General features: G+C 32.1%; 1 protein-coding gene across 3 annotated transcripts in view; it reads right to left on the bottom strand.

The window, feature by feature from the left end:
- Nucleotides 1–15,879, bottom strand: part of LOC118192352 (epidermal growth factor receptor substrate 15-like 1) — a 149,652-nt gene that overhangs the window by 58,069 nt on the left and 75,704 nt on the right. For 2 of the 3 annotated variants that reach the window (XM_035363296.2, XM_085819268.1), the window contains exons 12-14: nt 14,189–14,277; nt 2,050–2,221; nt 1,656–1,718 (exon numbers count right to left, since the gene is read on the bottom strand). In XM_035363296.2, the coding sequence (XP_035219187.2) occupies nt 1,656–1,718; nt 2,050–2,221; nt 14,189–14,277 (324 nt within the window). The remainder of the gene's footprint in view (nt 1–1,655; nt 1,719–2,049; nt 2,222–14,188; nt 14,278–15,879) is intronic. The other variant, XM_035363297.2, reaches the window with a different exon arrangement.

Raw genomic sequence — 15,879 nt, 5'->3', positions numbered from 1 at the left:
AATACTGTATTGCTGCAAAGAAGCACTTTGCGTTGATTTTGTACATAAACACATTTTGCTGTTGTGTTGTCTTTTTTTTTTTTTTTTTTTTTTTTTTTTGCGTTCCTGCCTTAACCTGTCACTCTAGACCCTACATTGCTATACAAGAAATGCATGTTTTAGTATGCTCCATCACCCCTCCAAGTTTGTCCTATGATCTATGAAACACCCTGTATAATAATTACTAATAAATATTCAGTTCTGTATTTGGCCTTTGGAATATTTTTGTCAGCAAACCTTGCCATGTTTTTGTTCAGCTATGAGGATGAAGTATTTTAAAAAGTTGAACACTTGTCATTTAACAGTAAAAATAGTAACACAGTGAACTGCTTTTATCACATATACAAATATAAAATTTTTGATGATATAAAAGAAAAAGAAAATATTGGTTGAAACAAAGTTATTATATAAAGCAATTTTAAGTTTACCAAAGTGAAATTATGGAATATCACGGCCAACTTTGCTCAATCAAATGTATTTATATATACTCCTTATCTTTATAACCTAGTAAATTTCAAGATATCAAAAAAATGATATGCACAAGTTAATCTCTAACATCCAAGAATTCAATTTCACACCCTTCCATTTTTTCAATACAAGAGAAAGTCTTTAACTCTAGATACTCAAATAATGACACTACACAGGATTAAATGATGTTGATTCTGAATATGTGTATCATTTTTAGATCCTTATAAACTGGTTTAACAAGTGAAAAGCATGTGTTTATGCACATTCTTGGAATCCATCTCCTAACAAAGAAATGTTTATTCTTTCAGATTTCTTTCACTGACTACCATATGGTAACATCTCACTTACCCTTTAAAGCAAAAAAAAAAAAAAAATTCATAACAAGGTTTCATACTAGCATACAACATACAAAAAGTCTAAAGCTGTGAGATAAATAAGCAAAAGAAAAGCTGATTGAAATTACTGATAACAGAATTTATCAATAACTTGTTCTCGTTAAAATATTTCAAATTTTCCCTCTATTTTAACATACAGTAATAAAAATCCAGTTTCTATTGTCCTTCAAATTTTCACGTTAAAATTCACTGTATTCAATTCATGTATAAAGAATGTAAAGCATTAAACATTACAGAAAATTCTGAACACTAACGTTTATTATATAATCATTTCAAAAATAAATAAAAAAATAAATAAAAAATAAAAAATAGATTCATAGATAGCATTTGAATACATCTTTTTGTTTTTTAAGAGTAACTTATTTTATCAAAATATATTGAGCATGAAGATCTAAGATATTGTTTTCTGTGCAGCAATACCGTTAAATTAAAAGAATAGAGTTCTATATATCATTAACAAATTCAATCAAAGTATTAAAAAAGTGCACTGAGCATTTCATTATTTAAATTCTAATTCAAAATGCACATAAATGCAGTAAATTTCATTTAATCTCAATTAAAAATAATAAATCAAGAAAGCAGATTATAGTGCATGCGCATGAATATGTAAAAAAACTAATATTTTCTAATTGCTTTATGTACAGCTCTCCATGCATTTAATTTTTAGCCACACTAAACCAACCACAAAACAAAAATTAAAAACATTTGAAAAAAATTTTTAAAAATAATAATAATAAGCATTATGTGCACTACCTGATTGACTTCATCCTCTGTTTGAGCCATCAAATCACAAAGGTTAAGGTCAAGGGAGCTTTTCTAATTCATGCAAAAATGCCATAAAATAAAACACTTAAAATCAAATACTTGAATAATATAGTTTGAAAAATAAACAAAAATGATTACTCAACTACTAATCAGTTTTACTACATAAATAAATAAAAATATATATGGTTACTGTATTGTTGAATAAAAGCAACAAAGGTCAGAAAAAGAAATGTGTCCCTCCAAAACAAGATTAAAATAAAAAGTAATACACAAAATTAAGATTATTTTATAGATTAAAAATGTTAGAAGGCCATGCATTAATTTAAGGTAATTTTTTAGACTTTTCTTAGAAGTTCATCCATGAAATCACAGTCAAAAATACCTGTTTGTCTAGGTCATTTAACCTTTTACGGGCCTCTCCTTTTTGAATTTCTAGCTGTTTAAGCATAGTTTCTAGGGCATCTTGCTCATTTTGCAAATTTTTCAGCTCTCCATTCTTTATTTTGACATCAGCTTCCTTCTGAGCAAGATCTTTTTCAAGAGTCATTTTTTCCCTAAAAATTATAAATTTTCTTTTTGTAGTTTTATCTTAAAACATAACGTCATTGATAACACTAATGAGTACAATTAAAGCAGCAAAGGAAACATTCATAGTAGCACGGTGGCTATACAAATTTAGCATTTTTAAATGGTAGTTATGTTCAGGAACAATGGTAATCAGTAATAAATAATGAATATAAAAGTAAGGGAAAAAAAGAGAGTGAGAAATCATTTTAGAAATGCTAGATGAATTTAAAAAAAATCTACCAATTTCTTACCAAGGTACATTAAATATGGATTAAAAACCTTTTATTATTTATTACAATCACAAAGTCCATTAATTTTTAATTAGATATGTTATAAAATTACATCGATTACATGTATATTTAAAAAACAAAATTTTTAAATGATAAGTGTTGGCAACCGCCACTGATTTCCCTAGCGCATGCGCACGATAAGCAAGTTCTCCGTTGGGTAATACTTTTCTACGCAGTTAGTCAACACAAATGGTGAGTATCGCATGTAAGCGAGAAGTGCTAAGCGCTGTGTAACATCATGTTTCTACTCTGTTGTTCAATGTCTTCATAGCTTAAATAAATGTTTGTCATGTATATGGAAGACGTCATTTTATTCTTCATTGGTTATGGCCCCAGACAGTGCTTAACTGCGCAGCCCAAACATCATTGTTAAATTCTTTCGGCAAGCCAAGATGCGTCGACTGAAATGAAAATGACGACGACAAATACAGTTTCAGTTGAAAAGCTGAACAAGGACAACTTTGACACATGGAAGTTGCAAGTGGAAGCAATATTGATTAAAAATGATCTGTGAGACTACGTAACTGGGAAAATTCCGAAACCAGAACCAGGTGATGAAGAATTTGCTAAATGGAAAACTACTGACCAAAAAGCACAAGTGGATATAATCCTATCCATCTCACCCAGTGAACTTCCACAAGTAAAGAATTGTGTAACATCTCATGAACTAAGGAGTAAATTGCATTCTATTTACGAATCAAAAGGACCAGCTAGAAAGGCCACAATTCTAAAAAAATTGCTTTTCACAAAAATGAGTGATTCTAAACAAATGACTTATCATCTAAAAGATTTTTTTCACTCATGGACAAACTGAAAGAAATGGAAATAAACACTGCAGATGATTTGCTTACAATATTGCTTTTATATAGAATACCGGACTCTTACGAAAGGTTTCGAATAGCCATCGAATCTCGTGATGAACTGCCTCCTCCAGAAATGCTGAAAATTAAACTGTTGGAAGAAGCTAGTGCTCGCAAAAATAAAGATTCATTGTTTTTTGAGCCGCAACATGCATTCTATTCAAAAGATCGGAAGTATACTCAACAACTGGTTCGTAAACCGAAACCAGATAAGTCTGCAAACCGAAGACAGTATCCAGTTAACTACAGATGCAACTTCTGTCACATCTATGAGAGCATCGGAATGTAAGAAGAAAAGTAAAGAAACTAAAAACAAACGCCTTAGTGAAACTGCGATGTCTGCAGAAAATCAGAATTCCTTGGAGCAAGAAAAAGCCGTATCAAGCACAAATAGTAATTCCAAAGACATTTTTTGTCTGGATAGTGGTGTAACATCGCATATGTGTAACAGCAAGGAACTGTTTCAAGAAATTCACAAGGTAGGTGATACTTAGGTTAAATTCGCTGCTGATAAAATGTAGTTAAAGCTATCGGAAAAGGAACTGTTAAATTTAAAATTTGTATAGGTTCTAAAACTGAAAATATCAAACTCAAAAATGTATTGCGTGTACCTTATATGAAAAATAATTTAATCTCAGTGTCTAAAGTGACTGCAAATAATCTTTCAGTAATTTTCAAAGAAAAATGTGCTCAAATAATTAATTCTAATAATGAAACAGTAATTTTAATAAACAGAAATAGATCAGTGGCATATAAGATTTGGCCATTTAAATGAAAATGATCTTAAAAAACTTCAACTAAATAACATGGTTAGAGGTCTTTCTTTTTCTCAAAATGGCTCTCTTTCTACCTGTAAGGTATGTATCCAGGGTAAACAAACCGCAACCCCCCCCTTCCCAAAGAATCCGAATAGAGAAGTACCGAACCGTTAAATATAATTCATTCTGATTTGTGCGGTCCCATGAGAGCCGAATCAATAGGCATTTTATCCCACATTTATCGATGATAAATCTCGATATGTTCGTGTTTATTTTCTGAAATCTAAGGATGAGGTTAAAGAGGCTTTCAGAAATTTTAAAAGCATCTTTTGAAAATAAACTTAACTCTAAAATCAGAATACTGCAAACCGATAACGGACTAGAATATTTACGGAAAGACTTTAATAAATTTCTTAATGACACGGGAATAAAACACGAAATGAGCACTCCTTACACGCCAGCCCAGAATGGCGTCGACGAAAGATTAAATCCCAGTTTAGTTTCAATGGCGCGATGTTTGTTATTGCAATCCAATCTGCCTCAGAAATTCTGGGCCGAAGCCGTCAATACGGCTGCTTACATTCAAAATCGCTCCCCAACGCGAGGTTTAAACACCTTACGAAGTAATGTTTGGCAGAGTACCATCTGTCTCTCACTTCAGAATCTTTGGTCAAAAAGTATTTCTATTAAATAAAAGGCTATGAATAGGAAAATTTGATATTCGATCTAAAGAAAGTATTTTTATTGGCTATTCTGATGAATCAAAAGCATATAGACTTTGGGATTCTGAGGCACGTAAAGTGATAATATGCAGAGACGTAAAATTTATTAATGAGTTTGAAAACTGCTGTAGTTATGACTCAGAGCAAAAAATATATCTGCCTTTCACTCCGGAGGAAAAAATTATAAATAAAACATGTGATAAAGCATCACCTTTGGAGGGCAGCAAGTCGCCACTTGACTCTGAATCTGAAAAGGAAAGCGAAAGTGATTTAAATAGTGAATCGGTGCTTCCTATCCTGACTAAAAGGGGGCCTGGTCGACCCAAGGAAAAAAAAACATGTTTGCTGAGAAGGCCTAAAAAGGAATATCACTATACAGTCGTTAAATAAAAATGACACCTCAAAATGTTGTTGAGGAAAGCATTAATCCTACAGTGCAAGAAGCATTAAATGGACCATATGCTGAAAATTGGCATAATGCCATGCTGTCAGAATATAACTCGCTTGTGCAAGAAAAGGCTTGGAAATTAGTAAAAAGACCTGAAGACAAGGAAGTTATTGGTAGTAAATGGGTTCTTAAATTAAAATATAATCACGACAGCACTATAAAAAAATACAAAGGTAAGCTAGTTGCTAAGGGGTGTGATCAAATCCCTAGTCTCGATTTCACTGAAAACTTTCCCCCTGTTGCTAGATTAAGTTCCATAAGAACAGTTTTAGCCTATGTTGTAGAACACAGTCTCAAAGGTTACCAATTAGATTTTGTAATGGCCTATGTAAATGGAAATTTAGATGAGGAAATCTACATGGAAATTCCCGAAGGTTTTCGCGATGAAACTAATTCAGATAAAGTGTGTCTTTTAAAGAGATTATTATATGGTCTTAAACAGTCAGGACGTCAGTGGTACAAAAGTTGGATGAAAAATTAAAATCTCTGAAATTTAAATCTCTTAATTCAGATAATTGTGTTTATATTAAAAAGACGTCTAACAGTGAAACTATTATAATTGTTTATGTAGACGACCTTTTACCGATTCTAAGCAAACGCATGAAACAATTCGCGATAGTTTAGCTTCTGCTTTCAAAATGAAAACTTGGGGAAATTACATTATTGCTTAGGAATAGAATTTTGCCAAAATGAGAATTCAATTAAAATTTCACAAAAGAAATCAGGGTTTGTACACATTTCCTTACATGAAAATTAAGGACTTTTAAGGACCATCAAAAAAAAAAAAAAAAATTAAGGACCTATCAGGGAAAAAAAAAAGAAAAAGAAAAAAACACGAATAGAATAACGCAATTATCCATTTAAGAAACTAACTAGTGTGCATTATGCACTATTATTAAATTCAATTTAATAAACATAAAACAATTTTGAAAATTAAACTAACTACCTACAAGTTATGAAGTAGATAACATTAAATTAAGAACATAATTTCTTGAAAAACTTGTATAAGTGTATTTCACACTAATAACAGCCACAGATATTTTAGAGATTTACATGATTATTATTTAACTTATTTGATATTTATTTAAACACAGTCAACTACTATTATAATTGCAATGTAAGGATATTTTACAGATTAAAATAACAGATGTGTAAACATACAATTTATTTCTTCGGTTTTTTGAAAGATACTAGAATAATAAACTATGCAATAAAAGATACAAAACATTTATGATTTTTTTTAAATCTGAAATTTTTTCAGACATTTTAACATCTAATTTATTTATGTCTATTTCTTTTTCTTTAACTATTCTTCTAAGTTCATTTGTTTTGATAAACAAATTAATGTTCCTGCTGGTCTCGGCTTCATCTGCTAAAAGCATCTATCGAAGCTGCTGCTGATCTTATTTCTTTATTAATTTCGATATTAAAAATACCTCCCTAAAATTTTATGTAATCAAATACTGCGCGTTGAGAAATGCATGATGAGTCACTTAAATTTTCAATTTCAACTGCTTTATTTACAGAGAAACCCCTTTCCACAAAGGCCTGTCCATGTGACAAGATAAGAATCATTTTCACTACTTTCCATACTTTTAGAATAGTGAAAATCATGAAAATAAGAAGTGAGAAATGTGTCAAGAGAAAGATTTTGAGAATCAAAAGTAGAAAATTCATGTAAATTTGTCTTAACTACTTTGTCGAGAATCTCTCCAAACTGCAGCAGAATTTCATCACAATTATCTTGTAAAACACGTTTATTCCGCGTTAATACGGTTAGAACTATTTTCATTTTGTTCTGGGTTTTTTCTGGACTTTTAGCCATCAACTGTGGGTCTATACAAGATGCATTTCGAATAAGAGAATAATTTATTGGACATTTAGCCATAAAGTGTTGTACCATTGTTAAGACACATTGTTGACCTTGTTTCAATGCAAAACTTGCAGCTTGTAAAATGTCCTTCTTGCGGCATTTATCATTCATTAACTGCTCAGCAATGAATCCCAAATCAACTTTACTTTTATCATTATAACAATTTGGATCGTTAAAATTAAATTTATAAAGATTTTTCGGTACTATTCGGTTTCAAGGGCCATAAAAAAATTGCAGCGAAAATGTACACGCAAATGCGCCAAATCTAGCAACGCGCCCATTTAACAGCGCGCCAAATCTAGAGTATGCGCTGATTTCAGATTGTGCAAGTTTATATAGTTCTATATTTCTTAAGACGCCATTGAAATACTAGTTTAATTTTTAAATTATTTTTTGATTTTAAATCCTTTTTTGATATCCTATGGATTTCACAATTTGGGAATTGCCCATGACGAAAAGTCGGCAATAGAATTTTGGGTAAAGTGCAGAATCACCCACTGCTTGACACGTTTTTAAAAATTGCAAATACTCGGTATCCATGTGCACATCGACCTATTTTTACTTTAAAAAAATCCTAGAATTGCACAAAATTGGCACTGCACACACCCTTGACTTTATCTATGTACACATCGACCTATTTTCACTTAAAAAGTAAAAAGAAAATTGACAAAAATCTAATTGTTTTTACCCTTGTAAAAAGCGGCAAACAAATAAGTGAGCGATTCTGCACTTTACTGAGAATATTTTCAAAAGAAAGGCATCATTCATTATAGAAAATTACTTTTGAACAACCAACGAGATGAAATTATGCTTTGGCGATAAGTCGGTAGCGAAACAGCGATGCAGGCATCTATTCAGTTATGTTTAGCAATTTTTATATAAATTATAATAATGATCTGAAATAGTTATTTACTCTTATGCTTCCATTCAGCCATGTTTAGCCTTTTTCATATAAATTATAATAATAAAAAAGTATTATATGAAATTAACCTTTCATCTAAATTAAAACATCAATCTTAAATAGTTATTTACTGTTATACTTCCTTTCTTGCCGCATTTATTAGGGTTGCCGCAATTATTTTTGGCAGCATTGGCATCAACAATAGTTTGGCAATTTTTATGGCCCTCGAAACCGAATACTACCAGAATTTCTGCTTTAGTTATTTTTGAATATTCTAGTTTCAAAATTTTAAAGTGCTAAAAGCAATCATTTACAAGTTTTCAGATATCTTCAGCAAAAAAGGGAATAAGTGGTTTATTGCTTTGATAATATTCAAGGAAAGGCAATAATATTTTCGACAGAGAGAGAAAAGAATTTAATTTTATAAGAAATGTTTTATCCTTAGTTGCCTCCAAAATATTTGAGAAGGATTTCAATAAATTTTTTTAAACTGCCCCATTTCAACTTTTTTAACGTATAGTAGCAAGTCATCTTATATTTTAATGGCTCTTTCAACTGCTGGGACATTTTGCAACCATCGGTAACAGCAGAACTTCGCAGCAGAAAATTTTAATTAAAACATTATTTCTTTATTTATCAGATGATGGAGCAAAGATAAAAATTCTGCAATAATTGGTTTTATTGTTAAACAAAAATGTATGAATTTTTCTTACGCATTATATTTTAACACTTAAAAATGTACTATATCGATAAAAAATTGCGACATTCTAGGCAAACTTTCCTGCAGAGATTCTGTTACATCGCTAAAATTGCCATAAGAATGCTATATTGGCAATACCATGAACACGTTTTCTCCATGTAGCAGCCATTCCGCTTATCGGTTATTTTCTTTTAATTTATTAATCTTCCATTTCTTTTATTTTTTCCTTATCATTTCAACACTGACTTTTTATTCAGGATTTAGCTTTATTTTAATTTCTAGTTATAAATAGGTGAAATTAGCTTAATAACAAAAGATAATTTCAATCATTATCACAATGAAATTTTATATCGAACAACTATTTGGATAACTGATGCGATATTAAAATTCAATAACATTCTTCTGAAAGCAGTATTCCTTTTATAAAAATACTTAATAAAATTCTAGTATACGGTGGAGCCTTGGTGCAATTTTGAAAATTATCGCCAACACCAAAGTCACCCGTTTAACTACTCATCGTATATGTCCCGTTTACTGCTCATCATAAATTTGCCAAAAATAGCCAAATCCCTTATGCAACAGATACCTTGTGCATAGGATTAAACCAAATACTTAATTGTCTATTGAAGCTTCAAAACGTATTTCCGAACATCACTTTTTCTCGGCTAGAGTTACCGAATTTGCCCTTGGCGACCTAAAATCGAAATGGAGCCAATAGATTTCCCGCGAAATCGATAACAGACCCTCTGCAGAAATAAACTCATAATCCCGATATCCCATACATATATGTGCAAAAGAGAATAAACTCCATAGAAGATGATCGAAAATTAATTTATGGCTTAATTCAAACAAACACAGAAATTAAGGTAAGCAAAACCGTGTAAAAACAAATTGAAATGATAAAACGAAACTTAGCTTTCATGTGAATTTTCAGCGCTGACTGTCCCATTCTAGAAATTTCAATTTGTTTCAGACAAAGACTACATTTAGCTTTATGAGGATTGTCATCCATCAATATCCAGTCTTTGTAGTCAGCTTGATGAAGCCACAGTTTATTGAAAATGCACATTCCAGGCATCTCGTTCCTATTGGCGTCGGAGGGGTTGTGGCCTTCCAGGTTGGAATTGTTCCAATTTTGGCAAATATTTTCAGAATCCCCCCCCTTTTTTTCCTCGAGCACCTTTATCATCACTTTCTCCTCTTAAAGAACTTCCGGCTTCACGCTTTCATCACAATCTGCATAAATTTATGGATAACACCCGTTTCGAAAGATTGGGTGAATAGCCAATTAGACACCCGATACTTTCGTCCTAGAGTAGCTAATTGTTTTTTTTATCGTTTGCAACGCAAATTCGCCAACAGATTGGTTAAGAGCCGTGTAATTTTAATTCCATATTCATGAGAAATCGCATTTCACACTTATAATGGCAATCATTAGAAATGATAAGAAATGTCAAATGAGCAAAATTAAGGACCGTTTATTCATTTTGACCAAAATTAAGGACTTTTAAGGACCAAAAATCATTTTTGAAAAATTTAAGGACTTTTAAGGACCGTACGAACCTTGGAAATACGTTGATGATATTTTAAATCAGTATAATATGCAAAATGCTAAACCCTCTCCCCCCCTATAGATAATAGCAAAAAATTATCAAAAGAGATGAGTCCTAAAAACAAAATCGCTGACATGAAAAATGTTCCATTTAGAAATCTGATTGGATCACTAATGTACCTTTCAGTAGCTACTAGGCCAAATATCACACACGCCGTGAATTTCTGAAGTCAATTTAACAACAATCCCAGAAAAGAACATTGGCATGCTGCAAAAAGAATACTTCAATATCTAAAGGGAACCCAAGATCAAGGACTAATTTATACGAAAACAGGAAAACCACTCATCACCTTTGTGGATGCAGATTGGGCATCAAATGTTGATGATCGAAAATCCTACACAGGTTTTGCATATATATTAAGTGGTTCAGCTATAACCTGGAAATCACGAAAGCAAAGCAGTGTAGCTCTATCCTCAATGGAGGCGGAATATATGGCTCTGTCTGAGGCTGCCAAAGAAACCATCTACCTACGTTGTTTCCTGAAGGAGCTGGGTTACAACATAGAAAACCCAACAACAATATACTGCGACAATCAAGGAGCTCAGAAAATTACGAAGAACTTAGTGTTTCACTCCAAAGTATATGAACGCGGTGAATTGGATGTGCAGCACATACCTACCAGTGAAATGGAAGCTGATGTGTTAACCAAACCCCTGACTCCTGTTGAACATCAAAATTGGAGTACAATTATAGGATTGAATATTGTTTAATATGTATTTTGTTTTACTTTTCAGGAATAGAAGAATCAACGTCGAAAGGGGGTATGTTGGCAACCGCCGTTGATTCCCCTAGCGCATGCACATGATAAGCAAGTTCTCTGCTGTGTAATACTTTTCTATGCAGTTAGCAAACGTCAGTGGCGAGTATCGCATGTAAGCAAGAAGTGCTAAGCATTGTGTAATATCATGTTTCTACTCTGTTGTTGCTGTGTAATATCATGTTAAATAAATGTTTGTCATATATATGGAAGATGTCATTTTATTCTTCAATAAGGAAGTATTTACTTTTTTTAAAATGGATCAATTTATTATGCAGTCATAATTAGAAGAACAAAAGTCATATTTTACATCAAAAAGCAATGCACTGAAAACCATTTTATCAGCCATTTAAAATTTTAAGTGTTGGGCAATTCCAGTTCTTTCTGTAGATGATAAATGGTATGAGATTGTAATATAATGGTATGAAAAATTTACAATACCACTAAGATATTTATAACATCAAAAACTATTTTAAAATTATGCAAAAAGATAAACTAAAGATTTTGAATAAAACTCAAACAATTTGAATTTCAGTCAGTTTTGAAAGCAATCAGACACAGGTCTCTCTCCAACAAGAGCAAAACAATTTTTGCAAAAATACATAGAATTATTTCATATAGAAACTAATATGCAAACATAAAGCAAAAACAAATGTAGCATCATCTGTTGAGGAAAACAGTAATGAATCAAATCAGTTATTAGAACTTTGAAAAAATCAGAAAGAAATGGAATGTCTCGTATGATGATAGCAACAATTTTTTTTAAAGGCTGGTGATCATGGAATGAAATCCTCTGTCAATAACAAATGATTTCATATACAACTGAAGAGGGGGGGGGGGAATCCCAATGCACAGAAAAAAAAATTAATGCAGATAATGAAATTTTGGCAATACATTTGTCTAGTTAACATATTTAATAGATTAAATTTTCAAGACCATAGGTTAATGCAAGCACAAGAAGAACCATTGCAAATGTGCTAGCACATTAATAATCAATGCAACCGCCAGAATTTTGAATGTAAGCGTGTAAACATGCATGTATTGTGTATTACAGGTACCAGATGTCAGTTTGTGGGATGTAGTTCCATGCCTGTTGAACATGTTCATTAATAGAGATAGTTAATGTTGGTTATGGATGATGCTGGAGTTGTCATCTAATGATGTTCCATACGTGCTCAACTAGAGAAAGATCTGGAGATCTAGCAGGCCAAAACAACATGTCGACACCCAGTAGAGCATGTTGGGTTACAACAGCAGTATAAGGGCAAACATTATCCTTTTGGAAAACATCCCTTTGAATGCTGTTCATGAATGGCAGCAGAACAGGATGATTCACCAGACTGGCATACGAATTTGCAGCCAGGTTGCATGGCATAACCATGAGAGACCTATCATACAAAATTGCTCCCCAGACCAGGGTGCTCTCCAGGTGTAGGTTCAATGTGCCTAGGCCGCAGACAGATTGGTTGCAAGCACTCACCCGGTTTCCTTATCTAACCACCACATGGCCATTACTGGCACCAAGACAGAACCTACTCTCATCAGAAAACAAAAATCTTCATTCCATCCTCCAATGAGGTGTAGATTGATATCACTGACATCACAAACGACAGTTGTTTGGAGTCAATAGAATGCATGTTACAGGGTGTCTGGCTCAGAGCTGCCCTTTAAGTACCAATTTGTAACAGTTCGTTCTGTCATTGTGATGCCAACTGCAGCTCAAATTTCTGCTGCAGGCATAGTTTGATGCACCACAATTATACAAAGAATATGGCAGTCTTCCCTTTAAGTAGTGCCACATGGCTGCCTGGTACTTGGTCTTGAACCAGTACTTTTCCTTGACCACTGCTGCCAACATTTACATACTATGGATACATTCCTGCCAAGTCTTTCTGCAATATCACAGAAAGAAAATCTACCTTCTCAAAGCCATATTACACAACCTCATTCAAACTCACTAAAGCTGTTCATTATGGCTTCTTCATCTTTTTAGATGCATTCTTGACTTACATCAAATCTCGATCATTAATAAAGCTCACGAACTTTACAGAGCATATTTAAAGCAAACCTGATTTGCATGTTCATAGTGGCACTACTAGTGTCACACATTGAGACAGCATGAAATTTGAATAGACAATACCTTTCAGATGTATAAACATGCCTCTTAAATTTCATTTATCTAACACAACTTCTTGGTGTTGGGATTCCCCCCCCCCCATCAGTATAACTGAATTCTGGGAAAGACAAGATTCCAAAGAACAATGATGATGTAATGATGAACAATGGTGAAAACCATGACACATATAAGAATAAAGAGAAAAACCTCATCCCCCCCATTTTGCAAGGTGACTTGATTTTGTATGAGGAAACATGAAACAGAAAATGGCTTACGGTAAATAGTACTGCTGAAATCCAAATCATTGAAGATAATTAGAACATTACAAAAAGGAAGGAAGTTACCTGATTCCATTTGAAACATGAAATGGATTAGATGGTCATATTAAATACACAGCAGACAAAATCTTGATTAAATCTTCTTTATTATCATCAAAAAATGCAAGTGCCATCAATATAGTGAATTCAGAAACAGTGATAGATTTTATAAATAGTTTGACCCCAAAATAATATATGTAATTGCCAATAAGTATTAAACTGAAGGGTCAACCTGTATATAATCCTTTAATTTGCCAACATGTATTATTTAAAAAAAGCTCAGTTTAACTCAGAGAAATTAATTCATTTCTGAACATTTAAGATTCTTAGGCCTTAAGAAGAGTTTCGGAAACACTTTCATTATGATGTACTTTTCTCAGACACTTAACCTTTCTCAGACTTGAAAGAAACTTTTATTATATTTTTATAATAAAATTAAATAATAAATCAAATTTCAGTTTGAAATTCACTCGATGATTCTGATTCATGGACAACAGATGTCCAAGATGATTTTTACAACACAATTTGATTTTTAGGAGAATATAAATGTACAGTAATACAAATTGCATATGTTACTAATTATTGTCAATGTTGCTTACATTTGAAGTTCTTTTATTTCACTACTAATCATATCGAGTTCTTTGCTTCCTGAAGATTCACTATCAGTAGTTACTGGCAGAGTTACATCCTAAATAAAAATAAAATTTAATGCATACAAATTTTTAAATAGTTGAAATATTTTAAACTACATAAATAATCTATGATGTAAATGTACAGAAAATAATTAAAACACATTTTGATTAAGATAACAGGATTTCTTAGTAGAAGAAGTGAAGACTGCTTTCCTTCACTTTTAAAAAAACTGGATTCCATTAACCAAAACTTATTAAGTGGATTTAATCAGTTAAAAATCATCTTATAATTTATCCCTAGAGATAAATTTAGTAAAAGAAATTTATGATTTTAGTTTTCAACATCTAATCAAACATTTCAAATAAAATCCAACATTTTGTTTAGATAAATAATTTTCACATTTTTTAATGATAATGCGAAAGATATTTATTTAATAATAGTGCAAAATATATTTATCATTAAATTTTTTATAAACATTTATTACATCACAACATTTAGTATCTTAAGTAACTAATTTATTGTAATTTTAAAAATAATCTCATATTTCAAGAACTTAACAAGATATAATCACAGAAATACAGGATTTACATGAAAAGAAGAGCAGTATGTCTAGTATTAGAAATAATTCTAATCATGAATAACTATTCAATATTATGTAAAATCACATGGATTTAAACACAATACATGGATCAACTGCATACCACCAAAAAAGGGCCAATAAATATATAAAACAATAAATAAATATTTTATACCTAATTTAAAAAAAAAAAAAAAAAAAAAAAAACAGAAACAGGACAAAAATTCTTATGTAAAGATAAAATTATATGAAATATTAATCAGAGGAGAGAGAGGTACTTATTTTGAGCGGTAGATATCCTAAAAGGTATTTCTCCCACTTTCCTAGTGTGCCTTTGTGGTGTAGTGGTTCTGCATGATGGGCTGGTATTCCAGAGGTCTGTGGTTCGATTCCCTGTGCAGGCGGTTGCTAATTTTCCATCTTGCCTGCTTCCAAAAAATACCTAATGTCTCTACAAGTGGCACCCGAACTAAAAAGGTTGTGGATGACGACTCTCCACACCTAGGATTTGGCGATTGGGTCCACTAAAAACCCCAGTCGCCCTTTAAAAAGGGGAGTATATAAGCTATTTCTACCACTTTCCTAGAGTGCCTTCGTGGTGTAGTGGTTCTGCATGCTGGGCCGGTATTCCAGAGGTCCAAAGTTCGATTCCAGGCAAAGACGGTTAATAATTTTTCATCTTGCCTGCTTCCAAAAAATACCTAATGTCTCTACAATCTTAAATTGCAGATACTGGGACACAGTTATATATGTACATATATAGTTTAACCTTAAATAGAAGAGAAATACATTAACATAAATTTAAACTTAGGCAAAAGTATAACCTTGTATATGCATAGGCTATGAATAAAACTCATTGATTTCAAGAAGACACTGGTCCCCCTTTCACAGAAACAGAAAAAAGCAAAATTGCTCCTGAAAAAGATGGACCTGAAATCAAAATTGACAGAATTTCATTCAAACCCTATGCCAAAACAAAGTTGCTTTTTTTGCCCAATTTCAAAAATTAAAACTTATCAAATCACCTGGACACTCTACTTATTAGGTCAGGTATAATTTTTGGGAGGGGTGGTGCAAATT

Source organism: Stegodyphus dumicola, chromosome 6, assembly GCF_044657685.1.
Source record: "Stegodyphus dumicola isolate Sdum_Otavi_A_Nest chromosome 6, ASM4465768v1".
In the NCBI taxonomy this organism is placed as follows: Eukaryota; Metazoa; Arthropoda; class Arachnida; order Araneae; family Eresidae; genus Stegodyphus; species Stegodyphus dumicola.
Note: the sequence above shows the minus strand (reverse complement) of the source record. Positions and strands in the feature narration are given on the sequence as shown.